The sequence below is a fragment of the Oncorhynchus clarkii genome, chromosome 6, assembly GCF_045791955.1.
Source record: "Oncorhynchus clarkii lewisi isolate Uvic-CL-2024 chromosome 6, UVic_Ocla_1.0, whole genome shotgun sequence".
NCBI classification, from domain to species: Eukaryota; Metazoa; Chordata; class Actinopteri; order Salmoniformes; family Salmonidae; genus Oncorhynchus; species Oncorhynchus clarkii.
In genome coordinates, this window is record NC_092152.1 from 89,951,546 (window position 1) to 89,972,936 (window position 21,391).

The 21,391-nt window shown below is 45.4% G+C and overlaps 1 protein-coding gene across 1 annotated transcript in view; it reads right to left on the reverse strand.

Annotated features, from left to right (window-relative positions):
• Positions 1 to 20,937, reverse strand: part of LOC139411793 (ras-related protein Rab-8B) — a 28,577-nt gene extending 7,640 nt beyond the window's left edge. The window contains exons 1-2 of the mRNA XM_071158538.1: positions 20,693 to 20,937; positions 1,421 to 1,481 (exon numbers count right to left, since the gene is read on the reverse strand). Of these exons, the coding sequence (XP_071014639.1) occupies positions 1,421 to 1,481; positions 20,693 to 20,816 (185 nt within the window). The 5' untranslated portion in view covers positions 20,817 to 20,937. The remainder of the gene's footprint in view (positions 1 to 1,420; positions 1,482 to 20,692) is intronic.
• Between the last annotated feature and the right edge of the window lie 454 nt (positions 20,938 to 21,391).

Sequence of the window (21,391 nt, forward strand, 5' to 3'; positions counted from 1 at the left end):
CTCCCTCTAATCCGTGTCAGACAGTGATACGACCAGCGGTGCCTAGTGTAAGGGATGAATAAGCAGGCCAAATGTGTGTATCCAAACACAGGTGAACACTCTTACACACGCAAGCTATCTCTGACTACAAGGCAGTAAACACTACACTTCAGATCCCCTCAGGGCTGACAGAGGCTCTCCAAGCTATCACTGACTACAAGACAGTCAACACTACACTTCAGATCTACTCAGGGCTGACAGAGGCTCTCCAAGCTATCACTGACTACAAGGCAGTCAACACTACACTTCAGATCTACTCAGGGCTGACAGAGGCTCTCCAAGCTATCACTGACTACAAGGCAGTCAACACTACACTTCAAGTGGCCTACTGGTACTCACCATTAACCTGACAACTCGCACTAAATTATTCCGCTGCTCTGTCGGTCCCCTTCATACTTTATGCCATTATCGAAGATGTTTGTTGTGACGAGTCGTCAACGATTGGATCATCTCTAACCAATCAGAGTATCAAAGCCAATGACACACTTTCAAACTGCCGCTTTACCCACGTGTGTTTTGGCTCAACCCATCGGTTTCTGGACCAATCAGACGGCCCTGATTGGTTCCCATTCAGTGAAGGGTCGAGGAGGTACTCAGATCCAGACTCATTGTGGAGAAGAAACTAATGTCTGTGGGCGTGGCGTATGGCTGGAGCTAGGAGTTTGGGTAACCAGGCAAACTCACCATATCTGGGGCTAGGAGTTTGGGTAACCAGGAAAACTCACCATATCTGGAGCTAGGAGTCTGGGTAGCCAGGCAAACTCACCATATCTGGGGCTAGGAGTCTGGGTAGCCAGGCAAACTCACCATATCTGGAGCTAGGAGTCTGGGTAACCAGGCAAACTCACCATATCTGGAGCTAGAAGTCTGGGAAACCAGGCAAACTCACCATATCTGGAGCAAGGAATCTGGGTAGCCAGGCAAACTCACCATATCTGGGGCAAGGAGTCTGGGTAACCAGGCAAACTCACCATATATGGAGCTATGAGTCTGGGTAACCAGGCAAACTCACCATATATGGAGCAAGGAGTCTGGGTAGCCAGGCAAACTAACCATATCTGGAGCTAGGAGTCTGGGTAACCAGGCAAACTCACCATATCTCGAGCTAGGAGTCTGGGTAACCAGGCAAACTCACCATATCTGGAGCTAGGAGTCTGGGTAACCAGGCAAACTCACCATATCTGGAGCTAGGAGTCTGGGTAACCAGGCAAACTCACTATATCTGGAGCAAGGAGTCTGGGTAACCAGGCAAACTCACTATATCTGGAGCTAGGAGTCTGGGTAACCAGGCAAACTCACCATATCTGGAGCTAGGAGTCTGGGTAACCAGGCAAACTCACCATATATGGAGCTAGGAGTCTGGGTAACCAGGCAAACTCACCATATCTGGAGCTTGATCTTCTTCCCGTCCAACTCTATCGTCCTGATTTTGAAGTCAATACCTGAAATCAGAGAAAAAGTGAGGAAAAACATTTCAAAAGTGTTAAACTACATCTGAGCAAGTGGATAGGGGCTAACTGGGGGCTAGCTGGGAGATAACTGGGAGCTAACTGGGGGCTAGCTGGGAGTTAACTGGGAGATAACTGGGGGCTAACTGGGAGCTAGCTGGGGGCTAGCTGGGAGATAACTGGGAGCTAATTGGGGGCTAGCTGGGGGCTAGCTGGTGGCTAGCTGGGGGCTAACTGGGAGCTAACTGAGCGCTAGCTGGGAGTTAGCTGGGAGTTAGCTGGGGGCTAACTGGGGGCTAGATTTAGTCCCCTGGCATCACTGGTATTGAACATCACATGACGGACCATCAAGCCACCACTGTTACAGACCATGAGGACTGAAGGTAAACATTCCTATTAACACTGTTACAGACCATGAGGACTGAAGGTAAACATTCCTATTAACACTGTTACAGACCATGAGGACTGAAGGTAAACATTCCTATTAACACTGTTACAGACCATGAGGACTGAAGGTAAACATTCCTATTAACACTGTTACAGACCATGAGGACTGAAGGTCAGCATTCCTATTAACACTGTTACAGACCATGAGGACTGAAGGTAAACATTCCTATTAACACTGTTACAGACCATGAGGACTGAAGGTAAACATTCCTATTAACACTGTTACAGACCATGAGGACTGAAGGTAAACATTCCTATTAACACTGTTACAGACCATGAGGACTGGAGGTAAACATTCCTATTAACACTGTTACAGACCATGAGGACTGAAGGTCAGCATTCCTATTAACACTGTTACAGACCATGAGGACTGAAGGTAAACATTCCTATTAACACTGTTACAGACCATGAGGACTGGAGGTAAACATTCCTATTAACACTGTTACAGACCATGAGGACTGAAGGTAAACATTCCTATTAACACTGTTACAGACCATGAGGACTGAAGGTAAACATTCCTATTAACACTGTTACAGACCATGAGGACTGGAGGTAAACATTCCTATTAACACTGTTACAGACCATGAGGACTGAAGGTAAACATTCCTATTAACACTGTTACAGACCATGAGGACTGAAGGTAAACATTCCTATTAACACTGTTACAGACCATGAGGACTGAAGGTAAACATTCCTATTAACACTGTTACAGACCATGAGGACTGAAGGTCAGCATTCCTATTAACACTGTTACAGACCATGAGGACTGAAGGTAAACATTCCTATTAACACTGTTACAGACCATGAGGACTGAAGGTAAACATTCCTATTAACACTGTTACAGACCATGAGGACTGAAGGTAAACATTCCTATTAACACTGTTACAGACCATGAGGACTGGAGGTAAACATTCCTATTAACACTGTTACAGACCATGAGGACTGAAGGTCAGCATTCCTATTAACACTGTTACAGACCATGAGGACTGAAGGTAAACATTCCTATTAACACTGTTACAGACCATGAGGACTGGAGGTAAACATTCCTATTAACACTGTTACAGACCATGAGGACTGAAGGTAAACATTCCTATTAACACTGTTACAGACCATGAGGACTGAAGGTAAACATTCCTATTAACACTGTTACAGACCATGAGGACTGGAGGTAAACATTCCTATTAACACTGTTACAGACCATGAGGACTGAAGGTAAACATTCCTATTAACACTGTTACAGACCATGAGGACTGAAGGTCAGCATTCCTATTAACACTGTTACAGACCATGAGGACTGGAGGTAAACATTCCTATTAACACTGTTACAGACCATGAGGACTGGAGGTAAACATTCCTATTAACACTGTTACAGACCATGAGGACTGAAGGTAAACATTCCTATTAACACTGTTACAGACCATGAGGACTGAAGGTAAACATTCCTATTAACACTGTTACAGACCATGAGGACTGAAGGTAAACATTCCTATTAACACTGTTACAGACCATGAGGACTGAAGGTAAACATTCCTATTAACACTGTTACAGACCATGAGGACTGAAGGTAAACATTCCTATTAACACTGTTACAGACCATGAGGACTGAAGGTAAACATTCCTATTAACACTGTTACAGACCATGAGGACTGAAGGTCAGCAATCCTATTAACACTGTTACAGACCATGAGGACTGAAGGTAAACATTCCTATTAACACTGTTACAGACCATGAGGACTGAAGGTAAACATTCCTATTAACACTGTTACAGACCATGAGGACTGGAGGTAAACATTCCTATTAACACTGTTACAGACCATGAGGACTGAAGGTAAACATTCCTATTAACACTGTTACAGACCATGAGGACTGAAGGTAAACATTCCTATTAACACTGTTACAGACCATGAGGACTGAAGGTCAGCATTCCTATTAACACTGTTACAGACCATCTGGACTGAAGGTAAACATTCCTATTAACACTGTTACAGACCATGAGGACTGAAGGTAAACATTCCTATTAACACTGTTACAGACCATGAGGACTGAAGGTCAGCCTTCCTATTAACACTGTTACAGACCATCTGGACTGAAGGTAAACATTCCTATTAACACTGTTACAGACCATGAGGACTGAAGGTAAACATTCCTATTAACACTGTTACAGACCATCTGGACTGAAGGTAAACATTCCTATTAACACTGTTACAGACCATGAGGACTGAAGGTAAACATTCCTATTAACACTGTTACAGACCATGAGGACTGAAGGTCAGCATTCCTATTAACACTGTTACAGACCATCTGGACTGAAGGTAAACATTCCTATTAACACTGTTACAGACCATGAGGACTGAAGGTAAACATTCCTATTAACACTGTTACAGACCATGAGGACTGAAGGTAAACATTCCTATTAACACTGTTACAGACCATGAGGACTGAAGGTAAACATTCCTATTAACACTGTTACAGACCATGAGGACTGAAGGTAAACATTCCTATTAACACTGTTACAGACCATGAGGACTGAAGGTAAACATTCCTATTAACACTGTTACAGACCATGAGGACTGAAGGTAAACATTCCTATTAACACTGTTACAGACCATGAGGACTGAAGGTCAGCATTCCTATTAACACTGTTACAGACCATGAGGACTGAAGGTAAACATTCCTATTAACACTGTTACAGACCATGAGGACTGAAGGTAAACATTCCTATTAACACTGTTACAGACCATGAGGACTGGAGGTCAGCATTCCTATTAACACTGTTACAGACCATGAGGACTGAAGGTAAACATTCCTATTAACACTGTTACAGACCATGAGGACTGAAGGTAAACATTCCTATTAACACTGTTACAGACCATGAGGACTGAAGGTCAGCATTCCTATTAACACTGTTACAGACCATCTGGACTGAAGGTAAACATTCCTATTAACACTGTTACAGACCATGAGGACTGAAGGTAAACATTCCTATTAACACTGTTACAGACCATGAGGACTGAAGGTCAGCATTCCTATTAACACTGTTACAGACCATCTGGACTGAAGGTAAACATTCCTATTAACACTGTTACAGACCATGAGGACTGAAGGTAAACATTCCTATTAACACTGTTACAGACCATCTGGACTGAAGGTAAACATTCCTATTAACACTGTTACAGACCATGAGGACTGAAGGTAAACATTCCTATTAACACTGTTACAGACCATGAGGACTGAAGGTCAGCATTCCTATTAACACTGTTACAGACCATCTGGACTGAAGGTAAACATTCCTATTAACACTGTTACAGACCATGAGGACTGAAGGTAAACATTCCTATTAACACTTTTACAGACCATGAGGACTGAAGGTAAACATTCCTATTAACACTGTTACAGACCATGAGGACTGAAGGTAAACATTCCTATTAACACTGTTACAGACCATGAGGACTGAAGGTAAACATTCCTATTAACACTGTTACAGACCATGAGGACTGAAGGTAAACATTCCTATTAACACTGTTACAGACCATGAGGACTGAAGGTCAGCATTCCTATTAACACTGTTACAGACCATGAGGACTGAAGGTAAACATTCCTATTAACACTGTTACAGACCATGAGGACTGAAGGTAAACATTCCTATTAACACTGTTACAGACCATGAGGACTGAAGGTAAACATTCCTATTAACACTGTTACAGACCATGAGGACTGAAGGTAAACATTCCTATTAACACTGTTACAGACCATGAGGACTGAAGGTAAACATTCCTATTAACACTGTTACAGACCATGAGGACTGAAGGTAAACATTCCTATTAACACTGTTACAGACCATGAGGACTGAAGGTAAACATTCCTATTAACACTGTTACAGACCATGAGGACTGAAGGTAAACATTCCTATTAACACTGTTACAGACCATGAGGACTGAAGGTCAGCATTCCTATTAACACTGTTACAGACCATGAGGACTGAAGGTAAACATTCCTATTAACACTGTTACAGACCATGAGGACTGAAGGTAAACATTCCTATTAACACTGTTACAGACCATGAGGACTGGAGGTAAACATTCCTATTAACACTGTTACAGACCATGAGGACTGAAGGTAAACATTCCTATTAACACTGTTACAGACCATGAGGACTGAAGGTAAACATTCCTATTAACACTGTTACAGACCATGAGGACTGAAGGTCAGCATTCCTATTAACACTGTTACAGACCATCTGGACTGAAGGTAAACATTCCTATTAACACTGTTACAGACCATGAGGACTGAAGGTAAACATTCCTATTAACACTGTTACAGACCATGAGGACTGAAGGTCAGCATTCCTATTAACACTGTTACAGACCATCTGGACTGAAGGTAAACATTCCTATTAACACTGTTACAGACCATGAGGACTGAAGGTAAACATTCCTATTAACACTGTTACAGACCATGAGGACTGGAGGTAAACATTCCTATTAACACTGTTACAGACCATGAGGACTGAAGGTAAACATTCCTATTAACACTGTTACAGACCATGAGGACTGAAGGTAAACATTCCTATTAACACTGTTACAGACCATGAGGACTGAAGGTCAGCATTCCTATTAACACTGTTACAGACCATCTGGACTGAAGGTAAACATTCCTATTAACACTGTTACAGACCATGAGGACTGAAGGTAAACATTCCTATTAACACTGTTACAGACCATGAGGACTGAAGGTCAGCCTTCCTATTAACACTGTTACAGACCATCTGGACTGAAGGTAAACATTCCTATTAACACTGTTACAGACCATGAGGACTGAAGGTAAACATTCCTATTAACACTGTTACAGACCATCTGGACTGAAGGTAAACATTCCTATTAACACTGTTACAGACCATGAGGACTGAAGGTAAACATTCCTATTAACACTGTTACAGACCATGAGGACTGAAGGTCAGCATTCCTATTAACACTGTTACAGACCATCTGGACTGAAGGTAAACATTCCTATTAACACTGTTACAGACCATGAGGACTGAAGGTAAACATTCCTATTAACACTGTTACAGACCATGAGGACTGAAGGTAAACATTCCTATTAACACTGTTACAGACCATGAGGACTGAAGGTAAACATTCCTATTAACACTGTTACAGACCATGAGGACTGAAGGTAAACATTCCTATTAACACTGTTACAGACCATGAGGACTGAAGGTAAACATTCCTATTAACACTGTTACAGACCATGAGGACTGAAGGTAAACATTCCTATTAACACTGTTACAGACCATGAGGACTGAAGGTCAGCATTCCTATTAACACTGTTACAGACCATGAGGACTGAAGGTAAACATTCCTATTAACACTGTTACAGACCATGAGGACTGAAGGTAAACATTCCTATTAACACTGTTACAGACCATGAGGACTGGAGGTAAACATTCCTATTAACACTGTTACAGACCATGAGGACTGAAGGTAAACATTCCTATTAACACTGTTACAGACCATGAGGACTGAAGGTAAACATTCCTATTAACACTGTTACAGACCATGAGGACTGAAGGTCAGCATTCCTATTAACACTGTTACAGACCATCTGGACTGAAGGTAAACATTCCTATTAACACTGTTACAGACCATGAGGACTGAAGGTAAACATTCCTATTAACACTGTTACAGACCATGAGGACTGAAGGTCAGCATTCCTATTAACACTGTTACAGACCATCTGGACTGAAGGTAAACATTCCTATTAACACTGTTACAGACCATGAGGACTGAAGGTAAACATTCCTATTAACACTGTTACAGACCATCTGGACTGAAGGTAAACATTCCTATTAACACTGTTACAGACCATGAGGAACACTGTTACAGACCATGAGAACTGAAGGTCAGCATTCCTATTAACACTGTTACAGACCATGAGGACTGAAGGTCAGCATTCCTATTAACACTGTTACAGACCATGAGGACTGAAGGTAAACATTCCTATTAACACTGTTACAGACCATGAGGACTGAAGGTAAACATTCCTATTAACACTGTTACAGACCATGAGGACTGGAGGTAAACATTCCTATTAACACTGTTACAGACCATGAGGACTGAAGGTAAACATTCCTATTAACACTGTTACAGACCATGACAGACAGACAGACAGACAGACAGACAGACAGACAGACAGAGCGCTACAAGGTAAAAACTATCCCCTATAAGCGGTCTGTCAAGCAGTTTCTCTTACTGAAAAGTGGAGGTTCTGTGTGTATAAATCTATTGGCACGTAGTAGGTTGCTATGGCGTACTTCTGTAACCTGATGACAGACGAGCTCCAATCAGAATAGTCCTTGTTGAGTGCTGAGGGACAGCACACGTCATTAGCCAGTAACATGAGAGGAAACGTGGGTACCTGCACAATTACCAGTCTGTCCCTGGAACAAGTGTCACAATATTAAACACAGAATGAGCTAGCCTAGCGCCAGCTAGCTGCGGGGCTTTGACACAGGTCTGGCAACCTATTCCCTATATAGTGCGAATAAGGGTGCTGTTCAGGACGCAGATGCAGACGGAGGGGTGATGCAGGTGGGCAGGCTCACTGAGAGGAGAGGATGTGGTGTAGAGAACAGAGCACCACAGCAGGTTGTAGAGAGCCGTCTACCGGGAACACAGACCCACTATTTACACCAGATACTAAACAGACACTAGAGCGTTTGTCCCTCGGGGGGGGGGGGGGGGTCTTCTGTTATAGTCGTCTGCTGCAGGCTAGAGTTTCAAACGCTTCCTGTAGGTTTAATAGCCTACTACCTTCAGTAAGTGCAAGATGAGGATGCTAGGCTACATTCCTGTTCTAGAGAACCTGCTGTGTTTCCTAGGGGTTTATACAGGGCCTTTACAATAGAAACTGCTGTGTTTCCTAGGGGTTAGACAGGGCCTTTACAATAGAAACTGCTGGGACAGTGCTGCTCGCTAACTAACTCTGCAGCTACACTATACAGGTTGAGTTGCTTTGCCATCGGCGCTGTGTCAATGCGATGCTCTACCTGAGGAGAAGAGAGGAGGGGAGGGGAAGAGGAGAGGGGAAGAGAGGAGCAGAGGAGAGAGGAAGAGGAAAGGAGGAGAAGAGGAGAGGGGAAGAGAGGAGCGGTGGAGAGAGGAAGGGGAAAGGGGGAGAGGAGAGGGGAAGAGAGGAGCAGGAGAGAGGAAGGGGAAAGGAGGAGAGGAGAGGGGAAGAGAGGAGCAGAGGAGAGAGGAGAAAAGGAGAGGGGAAGAGGAGGAGAGGAGCAGAGGAGAGGAGCAGAGGGGAAAGGGGGAAGAGGGGAGGACAGAAGAGGAGCAGAGGAGCAGAGAGGTAAGAGGCCAAGAGCAGAGAGGAAAGCATCTGTATTCTAGTCCCTCTAATGTACTGTACCATTTTCATCCAGGAGGCCATAACCAGTGGTGTCTAGTGGAGGACCTAACCAGTGGTGTCTAGTGGAGGACCTAACCAGTGGTGTCTAGTGGAGGACATAACCAGTGGTGTCTAGTGGAGGACATAACCAGTGGTGTCTAGTGGAGGACATAACCAGTGGTGTCTAGTGGAGGACATAACCAGTGGTGTCTAGTGGAGGACATAACCAGTAGTGTCTAGTCGAGGCCATAACCAGTGGTGTCTAGTGGAGGACATAACCAGTGGTGTCTAGTGGAGGACATAACCAGTGGTGTCTAGTGGAGGACATAACCAGTGGTGTCTAGTGGAGGACATAACCAGTAGTGTCTAGTGGAGGACATAACCAGTGGTGTCTAGTGGAGGACATAACCAGTGGTGTCTAGTGGAGGACATAACCAGTGGTCTCTAGTGGAGGACATAACCAGTAGTGTCTAGTGGAGGACATAACCAGTAGTGTCTAGTGGAGGACATAACCAGTGGTGTCTAGTGGAGGACATAACCAGTGGTGTCTAGTGGAGGACATAACCAGTGGTGTCTAGTGGAGGACATAACCAGTGGTGTCTAGTGGAGGACATAACCAGTGGTGTCTAGTGGAGGACATAACCAGTGGTGTCTAGTGGAGGACATAACCAGTGGTGTCTAGTGGAGGACATAACCAGTGGTGTCTAGTGGAGGACATAACCAGTGGTGTCTAGTGGAGGACAGTGGTGTCTAGTGGAGGATACAACCAGTGGTGTCTAGTGGAGGACATAACCAGTAGTGTCTAGTGGAGGACATAACCAGTAGTGTCTAGTGGAGGACATAACCAGTGGTGTCTAGTGGAGGACATAACCAGTAGTGTCTAGTGGAGGACATAACCAGTAGTGTCTAGTGGAGGATATAACCAGTGGTGTCTAGTGGAGGACATAACCAGTAGTGTCTAGTGGAGGACATAACCAGTAGTGTCTAGTGGAGGACATAACCAGTGGTGTCTAGTGGAGGACAGTAGTGTCTAGTGGAGGATATAACCAGTAGTGTCTAGTGGAGGACATAACCAGTAGTGTCTAGTGGAGGACATAACCAGTGGTGTCTAGTGGAGGACATAACCAGTGGTGTCTAGTGGAGGACATAACCAGTGGTGTCTAGTGGAGGACATAACCAGTGGTGTCTAGTGGAGGACATAACCAGTGGTGTCTAGTGGAGGACATAACCAGTGGTGTCTAGTGGAGGACCTAACCAGTGGTGTCTAGTGGAGGACAGTGGTGTCTAGTGGAGGATATAACCAGTGGTGTCTAGTGGAGGATATAACCAGTAGTGTCTAGTGGAGGATATAACCAGTGGTGTCTAGTGGAGGATATAACCAGTGGGGTCTAGTGGAGGACATAACCAGTGGTGTCTAGTGGAGGATATAACCAGTGGTGTCTAGTGGAGGACATAACCAGTGGTGTCTAGTGGAGGATATAACCAGTGGTGTCTAGTGGAGGATATAACCAGTGGTCTCTAGTGGAGGACATAACCAGTGGTGTCTAGTGGAGGATATAACCAGTGGTCTCTAGTGGAGGACATAACCAGTGGTGTCTAGTGGAGGACCTAACCAGTGGTGTCTAGTGGAGGATATAACCAGTGGTGTCTAGTGGAGGACATAACCAGTGGTGTCTAGTGGAGGACAGTGGTGTCTAGTGGAGGACATAACCAGTAGTGTCTAGTGGAGGACATAACCAGTGGTGTCTAGTGGAGGACATAACCAGTGGTGTCTAGTGGAGGATATAACCAGTGGTGTCTAGTGGAGGACATAACCAGTGGTGTCTAGTGGAGGACAGTGGTGTCTAGTGGAGGATATAACCAGTAGTGTCTAGTGGAGGATATAACCAGTGGTGTCTAGTGGAGGACATAACCAGTGGTGTCTAGTGGAGGACATAACCAGTGGTGTCTAGTGGAGGATATAACCAGTGGTGTCTAGTGGAGGATATAACCAGTGGTGTCTAGTGGAGGATATAACCAGTGGTGTCTAGTGGAGGATATAACCAGTGGTGTCTAGTGGAGGACATAACCAGTGGTGTCTAGTGGAGGACAGTGGTGTCTAGTGGAGGATATAACCAGTAGTGTCTAGTGGAGGATATAACCAGTAGTGTCTAGTGGAGGACATAACCAGTGGTGTCTAGTGGAGGACAGTGGTGTCTAGTGGAGGATATAACCAGTGGTGTCTAGTGGAGGATATAACCAGTAGTGTCTAGTGGAGGACATAACCAGTGGTGTCTAGTGGAGGACATAACCAGTGGTGTCTAGTGGAGGACATAACCAGTGGTGTCTAGTGGAGGACAGTGGTGTCTAGTGGAGGATACAACCAGTGGTGTCTAGTGGAGGACATAACCAGTGGTGTCTAGTGGAGGATATAACCAGTGGTGTCTAGTGGAGGACATAACCAGTGGTGTCTAGTGGAGGACATAACCAGTGGTGTCTAGTGGAGGACATAACCAGTGGTGTCTAGTGGAGGACATAACCAGTGGTGTCTAGTGGAGGATATAACCAGTGGTGTCTAGTGGAGGACATAACCAGTGGTGTCTAGTGGAGGATATAACCAGTGGTGTCTAGTGGAGGACATAACCAGTAGTGTCTAGTGGAGGACAGTAGTGTCTAGTGGAGGATATAACCAGTAGTGTCTAGTGGAGGACATAACCAGTGGTGTCTAGTGGAGGACAGTGGTGTCTAGTGGAGGATACAACCAGTGGTGTCTAGTGGAGGACATAACCAGTAGTGTCTAGTGGAGGACAGTAGTGTCTAGTGGAGGATATAACCAGTAGTGTCTAGTGGAGGACATAACCAGTGGTGTCTAGTGGAGGACAGTGGTGTCTAGTGGAGGATACAACCAGTGGTGTCTAGTGGAGGACATAACCAGTGGTGTCTAGTGGAGGACATAACCAGTGGTGTCTAGTGGAGGACAGTGGTGTCTAGTGGAGGATATAACCAGTGGTGTCTAGTGGAGGACATAACCAGTAGTGTCTAGTGGAGGACATAACCAGTAGTGTCTAGTGGAGGACATAACCAGTGGTGTCTAGTGGAGGACATAACCAGTAGTGTCTAGTGGAGGATATAACCAGTGGTGTCTAGTGGAGGACATAACCAGTAGTGTCTAGTGGAGGACATAACCAGTAGTGTCTAGTGGAGGACATAACCAGTGGTGTCTAGTGGAGGACAGTAGTGTCTAGTGGAGGATATAACCAGTAGTGTCTAGTGGAGGACATAACCAGTAGTGTCTAGTGGAGGACATAACCAGTGGTGTCTAGTGGAGGATACAACCAGTGGTGTCTAGTGGAGGACATAACCAGTGGTGTCTAGTGGAGGACATAACCAGTGGTGTCTAGTGGAGGACATAACCAGTGGTGTCTAGTGGAGGATATAACCAGTGGTGTCTAGTGGAGGACATAACCAGTGGTGTCTAGTGGAGGACAGTGGTGTCTAGTGGAGGACATAACCAGTAGTGTCTAGTGGAGGACATAACCAGTGGTGTCTAGTGGAGGACATAACCAGTGGTGTCTAGTGGAGGACAGTAGTGTCTAGTGGAGGACATAACCAGTGTTGTCTAGTGGAGGACATAACCAGTGGTGTCTAGTGGAGGACATAACCAGTGGTGTCTAGTGGAGGATATAACCAGTGGTGTCTAGTGGAGGACATAACCAGTGGTGTCTAGTGGAGGACATAACCAGTGGTGTCTAGTGGAGGCCATAACCAGTGGTGTCTAGTGGAGGACATAACCAGTGGTGTCTAGTGGAGGACATAACCAGTGGTGTCTAGTGGAGGACATAACCAGTGGTGTCTAGTGGAGGACATAACCAGTGGTGTCTAGTGGAGGACATAACCAGTGGTGTCTAGTGGAGGACATAACCAGTGGTGTCTAGTGGAGGATACAACCAGTGGTGTCTAGTGGAGGACATAACCAGTGGTGTCTAGTGGAGGACATAACCAGTGGTGTCTAGTGGAGGACATAACCAGTGGTGTCTAGTGGAGGATATAACCAGTGGTGTCTAGTGGAGGACATAACCAGTGGTGTCTAGTGGAGGACAGTGGTGTCTAGTGGAGGACATAACCAGTAGTGTCTAGTGGAGGACATAACCAGTGGTGTCTAGTGGAGGACATAACCAGTGGTGTCTAGTGGAGGACAGTAGTGTCTAGTGGAGGACATAACCAGTGGTGTCTAGTGGAGGACATAACCAGTGGTGTCTAGTGGAGGACATAACCAGTGGTGTCTAGTGGAGGATATAACCAGTGGTGTCTAGTGGAGGACATAACCAGTGGTGTCTAGTGGAGGACATAACCAGTGGTGTCTAGTGGAGGACATAACCAGTAGTGTCTAGTCGAGGCCACCTGCAACCAAAATCCACTTTATTGCTCATAATTTCAATTCATAAGGCAGAATGAACGGGCGTCAGGCCATCGAGAATTGAACCTCGCCGATTATTGAGCTTGGACGCTTCCATTGGACGTGACACAACGCGAGCACAACACAGTGAAGCATCTTTCATTCCTTCCTGTCTCTACAGGGCTGTAAACACACAGACTTCCCTTCCTGCCTCTATAGGGGGAAAACACAGAGACTTCCCTTCCTGCCTCTACAGGGGGAAAACACACAGACTTCCCTTCCTGTCTCTACAGGGGGAAAACACACAGACTTCCCTTCCTGTCTCTGCAGGGCTGTAAACACACAGACTTCCCTTCCTGTCTCTACAGGGGGAAAACACACAGACTTCCCTTCCTGCCTCTATAGGGGGAAAACACACAGACTTCCCTTCCTGCCTCCACAGGGGTAAAACACACACTTCCCTTCCTGTTTCTACAGGGCTGTAAACACACAGACTTCCCTTCCTGTCTCTACAGGGGGAAAACACACAGACTTCCCTTCCTGTCTCTACAGGGCTGTAAACACAGAGACTTCCCTTCCTGTCTCTACAGGGGGAAAACACACAGACTTCCCTTCCTGTCTCTACAGGGCTGTAAACACACAGACTTCCCTTCCTGTCTCTACAGGGGGAAAACACACAGACTTCCCTTCCTGTCTCTACAGGGCTGTAAACACAGAGACTTCCCTTCCTGTCTCTACAGGGGGAAAACACACAGACTTCCCTTCCTGTCTCTACAGGGGGAAAACACACAGACTTCCCTTCCTGTCTCTACAGGGGAAAAACACACAGACTTCCCTTCCTGTCTCTACAGGGGAAAAACACACAGACTTCCCTTCCTGTCTCTACAGGGGGAAAACACACAGACTTCCCTTCCTGTCTCTACAGGGCTGTAAACACACAGACTTCCCTTCCTGTCTCTACAGGGCTGTAAACACACAGACTTCCCTTCCTGTCTCTACAGGGCTGTAAACACACAGACTTCCCTTCCTGTCTCTACAGGGCTGTAAACACACAGACGTCCCTTCCTACCTCTACAGGGCTGTAAACACACAGACTTCCCTTCCTACCTCTACAGGGGGAAAAGCTTATCCTCAAAATACAATATAGGGGCCTTTCTTAACTATCTTCAAGAAATCTTCTTCAAACATGTTTACGGCAATAAAAAATGTCTGAAACAGAACAAAAACTGAAGTAACTATCCCCCCAGAAGTACTGACAGAAGGAGTCACGACAATGAAAGAATGATCTTTTGTTGGTGAATTCACTTGACAGTGGGTGAATTCCAATGGCTGTGATTCAACTTGCGCTCTTTTGAAGGAGGCTGGTTGGTGACCGGAGCCTTCTGCTGGGCCTGCAGAGGAATGGAAAGAGCTACATCGATGGCTCTGTACTGCGTGGGGTTACTGGCAGTCAGTCAGTACGTCAGAGTGAGAGAGAGAGAGAGGAGACTTCCCCCCCCCCCCCCCCTCTCTGTGCTGGCTCCAACAGGGCCCTTCCCCTCCCAGCCAGTCACTTGTGTCCAGGAAGAGGAACCAGGGGCTGGCCAGCGGGGGCTGGTTAGTGGTGGTGATTAGGGAAGCCTGCAGCGGGACCCACCCTGAGTTCACTGACCTCTCTGCTCAGGCCTCACACACAGGAAGAGATGTGAGTGACACACGGACGGAAGATACACACACACACAGAGTATGTACACACACACACACACACACACACACACACACACACACACACACACACACACAAACACACACACACACACACACGCGCCCGACCATGAATACAACAGCTGGTCAGCTGATGGCTCACGAGACAGAGGAGGGTTATGACAGTGCTGCTTCTGTTACTACAGGTCGTTGTATACAGGCTGAGCTACTCATTTCACATTCACCCTTTACATTCCCAACACTAATACGGTACTGTGCAGTAGGGGCTCTCATTAGAAATTCACCATCTTAGTTATACAGTTCCCAGCATTCATACTGTACAATAACATCACAGAACTGTACTGAGTGAGAGAGAGAGAGAGAGAGAGAGAACTGTGCTGCTTCACACACACACACAACATCATGTCACCTATGTCACGGTGTCCACTTCAGACAGCAGGACTTCAAACAGGACGGACCAGGTCACCTGATGTTAAACTAGACTACTGCTGCTGTGTCTGTAGAATAGAGTAAAGCTGGCCTATACATGCTTCTTCTCTGCTCTCTGAGCGAGTGTCTTCCTGTTCGGAGATAAAAAAATATATATACACTTCTCACTTCCTGTTTCACTCAGGAAGATTCTCCTCGCGACGCTCCCACCAACCGGACTGAAACAATTCAACAACCTTGTCCTCCGTGACGCACAGGAAACACAGGAGGGCAATCCAAATGGCCCCCTATTCCCTAGTGCACTACATTTAACCAGAGTCCTATAGGCTCTGGTCAAAAGTAGTGCACTATATAGGGAATAGGATGCCAGAGTCCTATAGGCCCTGGTCAAAAGTAGTGCACTATATAGGGAATAGGGTGTCAGAGTCCTATAGGCCCTGGTCTAAAGTAGTTCACTATAGAGGGAATAGGGTGCCATTTCAGACAAGACCTGTTTTTTTCACCACCTCAGTTCCAAACATAACAACCTATTCAGCCTGTCACTCTTCCACCACTCTCAGACCTCCTGTCTGTCTGTCTGTCTGTCTGTCTGTCTGTCTGTCTGTCTGTCTACATACATTCAGCCTGTCACTCTTCCACCACTCTCAGACCTCCTGTCTGTTTGCGTTCCAAATGGCACCCTATTCCCTATATAGTGAACTACTTTAGACCAGGGCCTATAGGACTCTGACACCCTATTCCCTATATAGTGCACTACTTTTGACCAGGGCCTATAGGACTCTGGCATCCTATTCCCTATATAGTGCACTACTTTAGACCAGGGCCTATAGGACTCTGACACCCTATTCCCTAAATAGTGCACTACTTTTGACCAGGGCCCACAGGGCTGTGAATTCAGATACAGACTAACCTAGTCCTGGCAGTGGATTCTAGCCATCTATTTCTGTCACTCAGTAGCCCGAATCAAATAAGACGCTTGTAACTTCTCAACTTTCTCTCTTGAATTGGCTTAGAAGGGAGTAGGGGGAACAGGTCAACTCTGTCAAATATGTTGACATGACAGACTAAACACTATACACTATATGACCAGCAGTATGAGGACAGCTGCTCGTCCAACATCTCATTCCAAAGTCATTGGCGTTAATATGGAGTTGGTCCCACCTTTGCTGCTATAACAGCCTCCACTCTTCTGGGAAGGCTTTCCACTAGATGTTGGAGCATTGCTGCTATAACAGCCTCCACTCTTCTGGGAAGGCTTTCCACTAGATGTTGGAACATTGCTGCTATAACAGCCTCCACTCTTCTGGGAAGGCTTTCCACTAGATGTTGGTACATTGCTGCTATAACAGCCTCCACTCTTCTGGGACAGCTTTCCACTAGTTGTTGGAACATTGCTGCTATAATAGCCTCCACTCTTCTGGGAAGGCTTTCCACTAGATGTTGGTACATTGCTGCTATAACAGCCTCCACTCTTCTGGGAAGGATTCCCACTAGATGTTGGAACATTGCTGCGGGGACCTGCTTCCATTCAGCCATAAGAGCATTAGTGAGATCGGGGCACTGATATTGGGCGATTAGGTCTGGCTCGCAGTCGGCGTTCCAATTCATCTGAAAGGTGATCGTTGGGGTTGAGGTCAGGGCCCTGCGCAGGACAGTCAAGTTCTTCCAACACCGATTTTGACAAACCATTTTGGAGATACCTCGCTGTATACCTCGCTCCGTGCACGGGGGCATTGTCATGCTGAAACAGGAAAGGGCCTTCCCCAAACTGTTGCCACAAAGTTGGAAGCACAGAAACATCTAGAATGTCATTGTATGCTGTAGTGTTACGATTTCCCTTCACTGGAAATAACGAGCCTCGATTTCACACGTCAGCAACGGGTGTGGCTAAAATAGACCAGTCCACTCGTTTGAAGGGGTGTCCACATACGTTTATATATATAGTGTATTCTGAGGGTAGTGCAACGTTCTATATTAGTCTGTGACAGACAGTAGGGATTGGTGAGAAAAGCTGAATAGTATACAGTGGGGCAAAAAAGTATTTAGTCAGCCACCAATTGTGCAAGTTCTCCCACTTAAAAAGATGAGAGAGGCCTATAATTTTCATCATAGGTACACTTCAACTATGACAGCGAAATGAGAATGAATTTATTTGCAAATTATGGTGGAAAATAGAGTCTCAAAGCTCCATGTTGTTGTTTCTATTCAACAGAGTCTCAAAGCTCAATGTTGTTGTTTCTATTCAACAGAGTCTCAAAGCTCCATGTTGTTGTTTCTATTCAACAGAGTCTCAAAGCTCCATGTTGTTGTTTCTATTCAACAGAGTCTCAGAGCTCCATGTTGTTGTTTCTATTCAACAGAGTCTCAAAGCTCCATGTTGTTGTTTCTATTCAACAGAGTCTCAGAGCTCCATGTTGTTGTTGTTTCTATTCAACAGAGTCTCAAAGCTCCATGTTGTTGTTTCTATTCAACAGAGTCTCAGAGCTCCATGTTGTTGTTTCTATTCAACAGAGTCTCAAAGCTCCATGTTGTTGTTTCTATTCTATTCAACAGAGTCCCAGGGTGAGCCTTAGAGCAGAACCCAGGCTTGCGTCCCAAATGGCCTACACAGTGCACTACTTTTGACCAGAGCCATACGATACTCCAGTCAGAGGTAGTGCACTATAAAAGGGAATAGGGAGTGATTTGGGACGAACTCCCCAGTCTGAAGTAATGAACACCTTCCTGGTATTCTATTCTACTCACAGGAATGACCTCAGAGCTGGTAACATTCACTTCATTAACGACGAGAGTGAGACCATACTACTGCTGCTTTTTTTTCTTCTGTTGGCCTAGTTCACAAACAATACAGACTAACGCTTTGAGGAATGACGACGACCGATGAGGATCAGTTGTTTGGGAGTAATGGTGACTTAGTTTTCAAGACAGAGTAGAAAGTGATGTCGAAGGTTCTGAAAAGTGATGTTCCACACTTACAGGGCTTTGTGTGTGTGTGTGTGTGTGTTGCACATGGGGATGTGTGAAACCTACTCCTCAGTCTGAAGTGTCTCCACTTGTGCCAGAGAATAGCTCGCTTTTTGCGTGGCGCCGAACAGTAAGACGCTTCCCAAGTTCTCGCCAGGTATGGGCCGAATCGGGAGAAAGTGGTACTCGCTTAGCAAGCAGCATGTGTCCTTTACGTGTGTGTGTGTGTGTGTGTGTGTGTGTGTGTGTGTGTGTGTGTGTGTGTATGTGTGTTAGTGTGAGTGTCCCATGTACACTCAGTTTATTTACGAAGGGGGAAAAGTATCAAATGTGTGCCCTCTCTGAACCTGTGTGTCATAAACAGAACCTGGGTGCTTTCCCAATTGATCATCGTTGAGATTCAAGTACACATACGATGAAAACTCCACCCACCCAAAAGGTAACTGAAAGTCAAGGAGCAGTGAAGGGGGTTTCCTAATCCGTCATGTCAAAATAAGATTTCTAATAACACAAGAACCCCCCCCCCGCCCCTCAACATCGCCATAGTGATCTGTCTCTCTATGGAGAAATACATCTGGTAAATCCACCTATAGTCAAACTACTCCTGAGGTAAAAAAATACATACATCACCTCTAGTTTAGGGTCCATTTACACCCCCAGAACACAGACACGTCTAAAACCATGGACATGTAGCTCAGACAATAACTCCAGGTAACTGGCAAAATAAAGGAAACGCCAACATAAAGTGTGTTTATAGGGGCGTTGGGTCACCACCAGTCAGAACAGCTTCAATGCACCTCGTCATAGATTCTACAAGTGTCTGGAACTCTCTATAGGAGGGATGAGACACCATTCTATTGGAGGGATGAGACACCATTCTATTGGAGGGATGAGGCACCGTTATATTGGAGGGATGAGACACCATTCTATTGGAGGGATGAGACACCATTCTATTGGAGGGTTCAGGCACCATTCTATTGGAGGGATGAGACACCATTCTATAGGAGGGATGAGGCACCGTTCTATAGGAGGGATGAGACACCATTCTATTGGAGGGATGAGGCACCGTTCTATTGGAGGGATGAGACACCATTCTATTGGATGGATGAGACACCATTCTATTGGAGGGATGAGGCACCATTCTTCCACGAGAAATTACATAATTTGGTGTTTTGTTGATGGTGGTGGAAAACACTGGTCTCAGTCACCACTCCAGAATCATAAGTGTTCAATTGGGTTGAGATCTGGTGACTGAGACGGCCATGGCCTATGGTTTTACATCGTTTTCATGCTCATATAACCATTCAGTGACCACTCCAGCCCTATGGGGGCATAGCCATGGTAGCCAAAATAATGGCCTGCCCAGCATTTTCATACATGACCCAACGCATGATGGATAGTTAATTGATTAACTCAGGAACCACACCTGTGTTTCAATATACTTTGTATCCCTCATTTACTCAAGTGTTTCCATTATTTTGGCAGTTACCTGTATAATGTTATGTTCTTTGTCTGATAAAACAAAGCCCTGGTCAGGAATACTGTCAGTGCCATTCATGAGCCCCCCCTTACAGCTGACAATCAAAAGGTCTGACAGCCAACAGGTCACAAATATGAGCCCATGAAAATAGATGACAGCTTAGCTCACAAATACAGAGTTAGCAGGGTGATACAACCAGGCCTACAGTATAAAACATAATAGATAATTCAATGTAATAAAACCATTTACTATATCTGAATTGGCACAAGATGATGCTTCTAGGCCCGTTTCCTGTCGCGAATTCGTCCCACTATCTGTCAACAGCATACAGTAGATTTGTCATATGTAATGTAGCATTTTCAGCAGCATGCCGTTGTTCAAAAAACCCACTCAATTGTAGAAAGAGAAACGGACCTATTGTTGATATGAAGGTAGTGTTGAACGCATCTTCGCTGAATCTGAAGAGGAGACATGTCTTGCCGACACCGCTGTCCCCGATGAGAAGCAATTTAAAAAGGTAATCATAGGTTTTCGCCATCTCTCCACCCTCGCTTCTTTCTTCCCGAAATCTGATATAAATGTCTGGACCGTAGCAAACAGTTTGTAGCTGCTATTCGCTGCTGGCTACACCTCTTCGTTACACTAAGTAACCGTACAGTAACAGTACAGGGGGAAACGAGAAGGCGTTAGTTTAATGACGTCACACAGAATAGGCGGAACAGAAGATAGGCCGGAAGCGTGGTAGTCACTGGTTACCACAGCCACAAACTAATTATTTATAAACACTAGACTATTTCTCAAATGCCTCTAAAAAAAATCAGATTTTAAACCTAACCCACACTACAAACCTTATGCTTAACCCTAAATTAAAAGACCAACAGCTACTTTTTGTTCTCATTTTTTTTTTATAAAAGCCTATTTTGTCTGTGGCGACGAGCGACAACCGGAAGCATCCTCTCATCTGGGTTGCCAGATTGGTAGTAATACTGTAACAATGAGGACGCAGACTGAAATCAGCTGACAAATGTAGGTCGAAGTTACCCTGCCATAAACACAAATGGCTGAGAGAATGAGAATAAGTAATCCAATCCCGGTTAAAAATGAATCCAACTA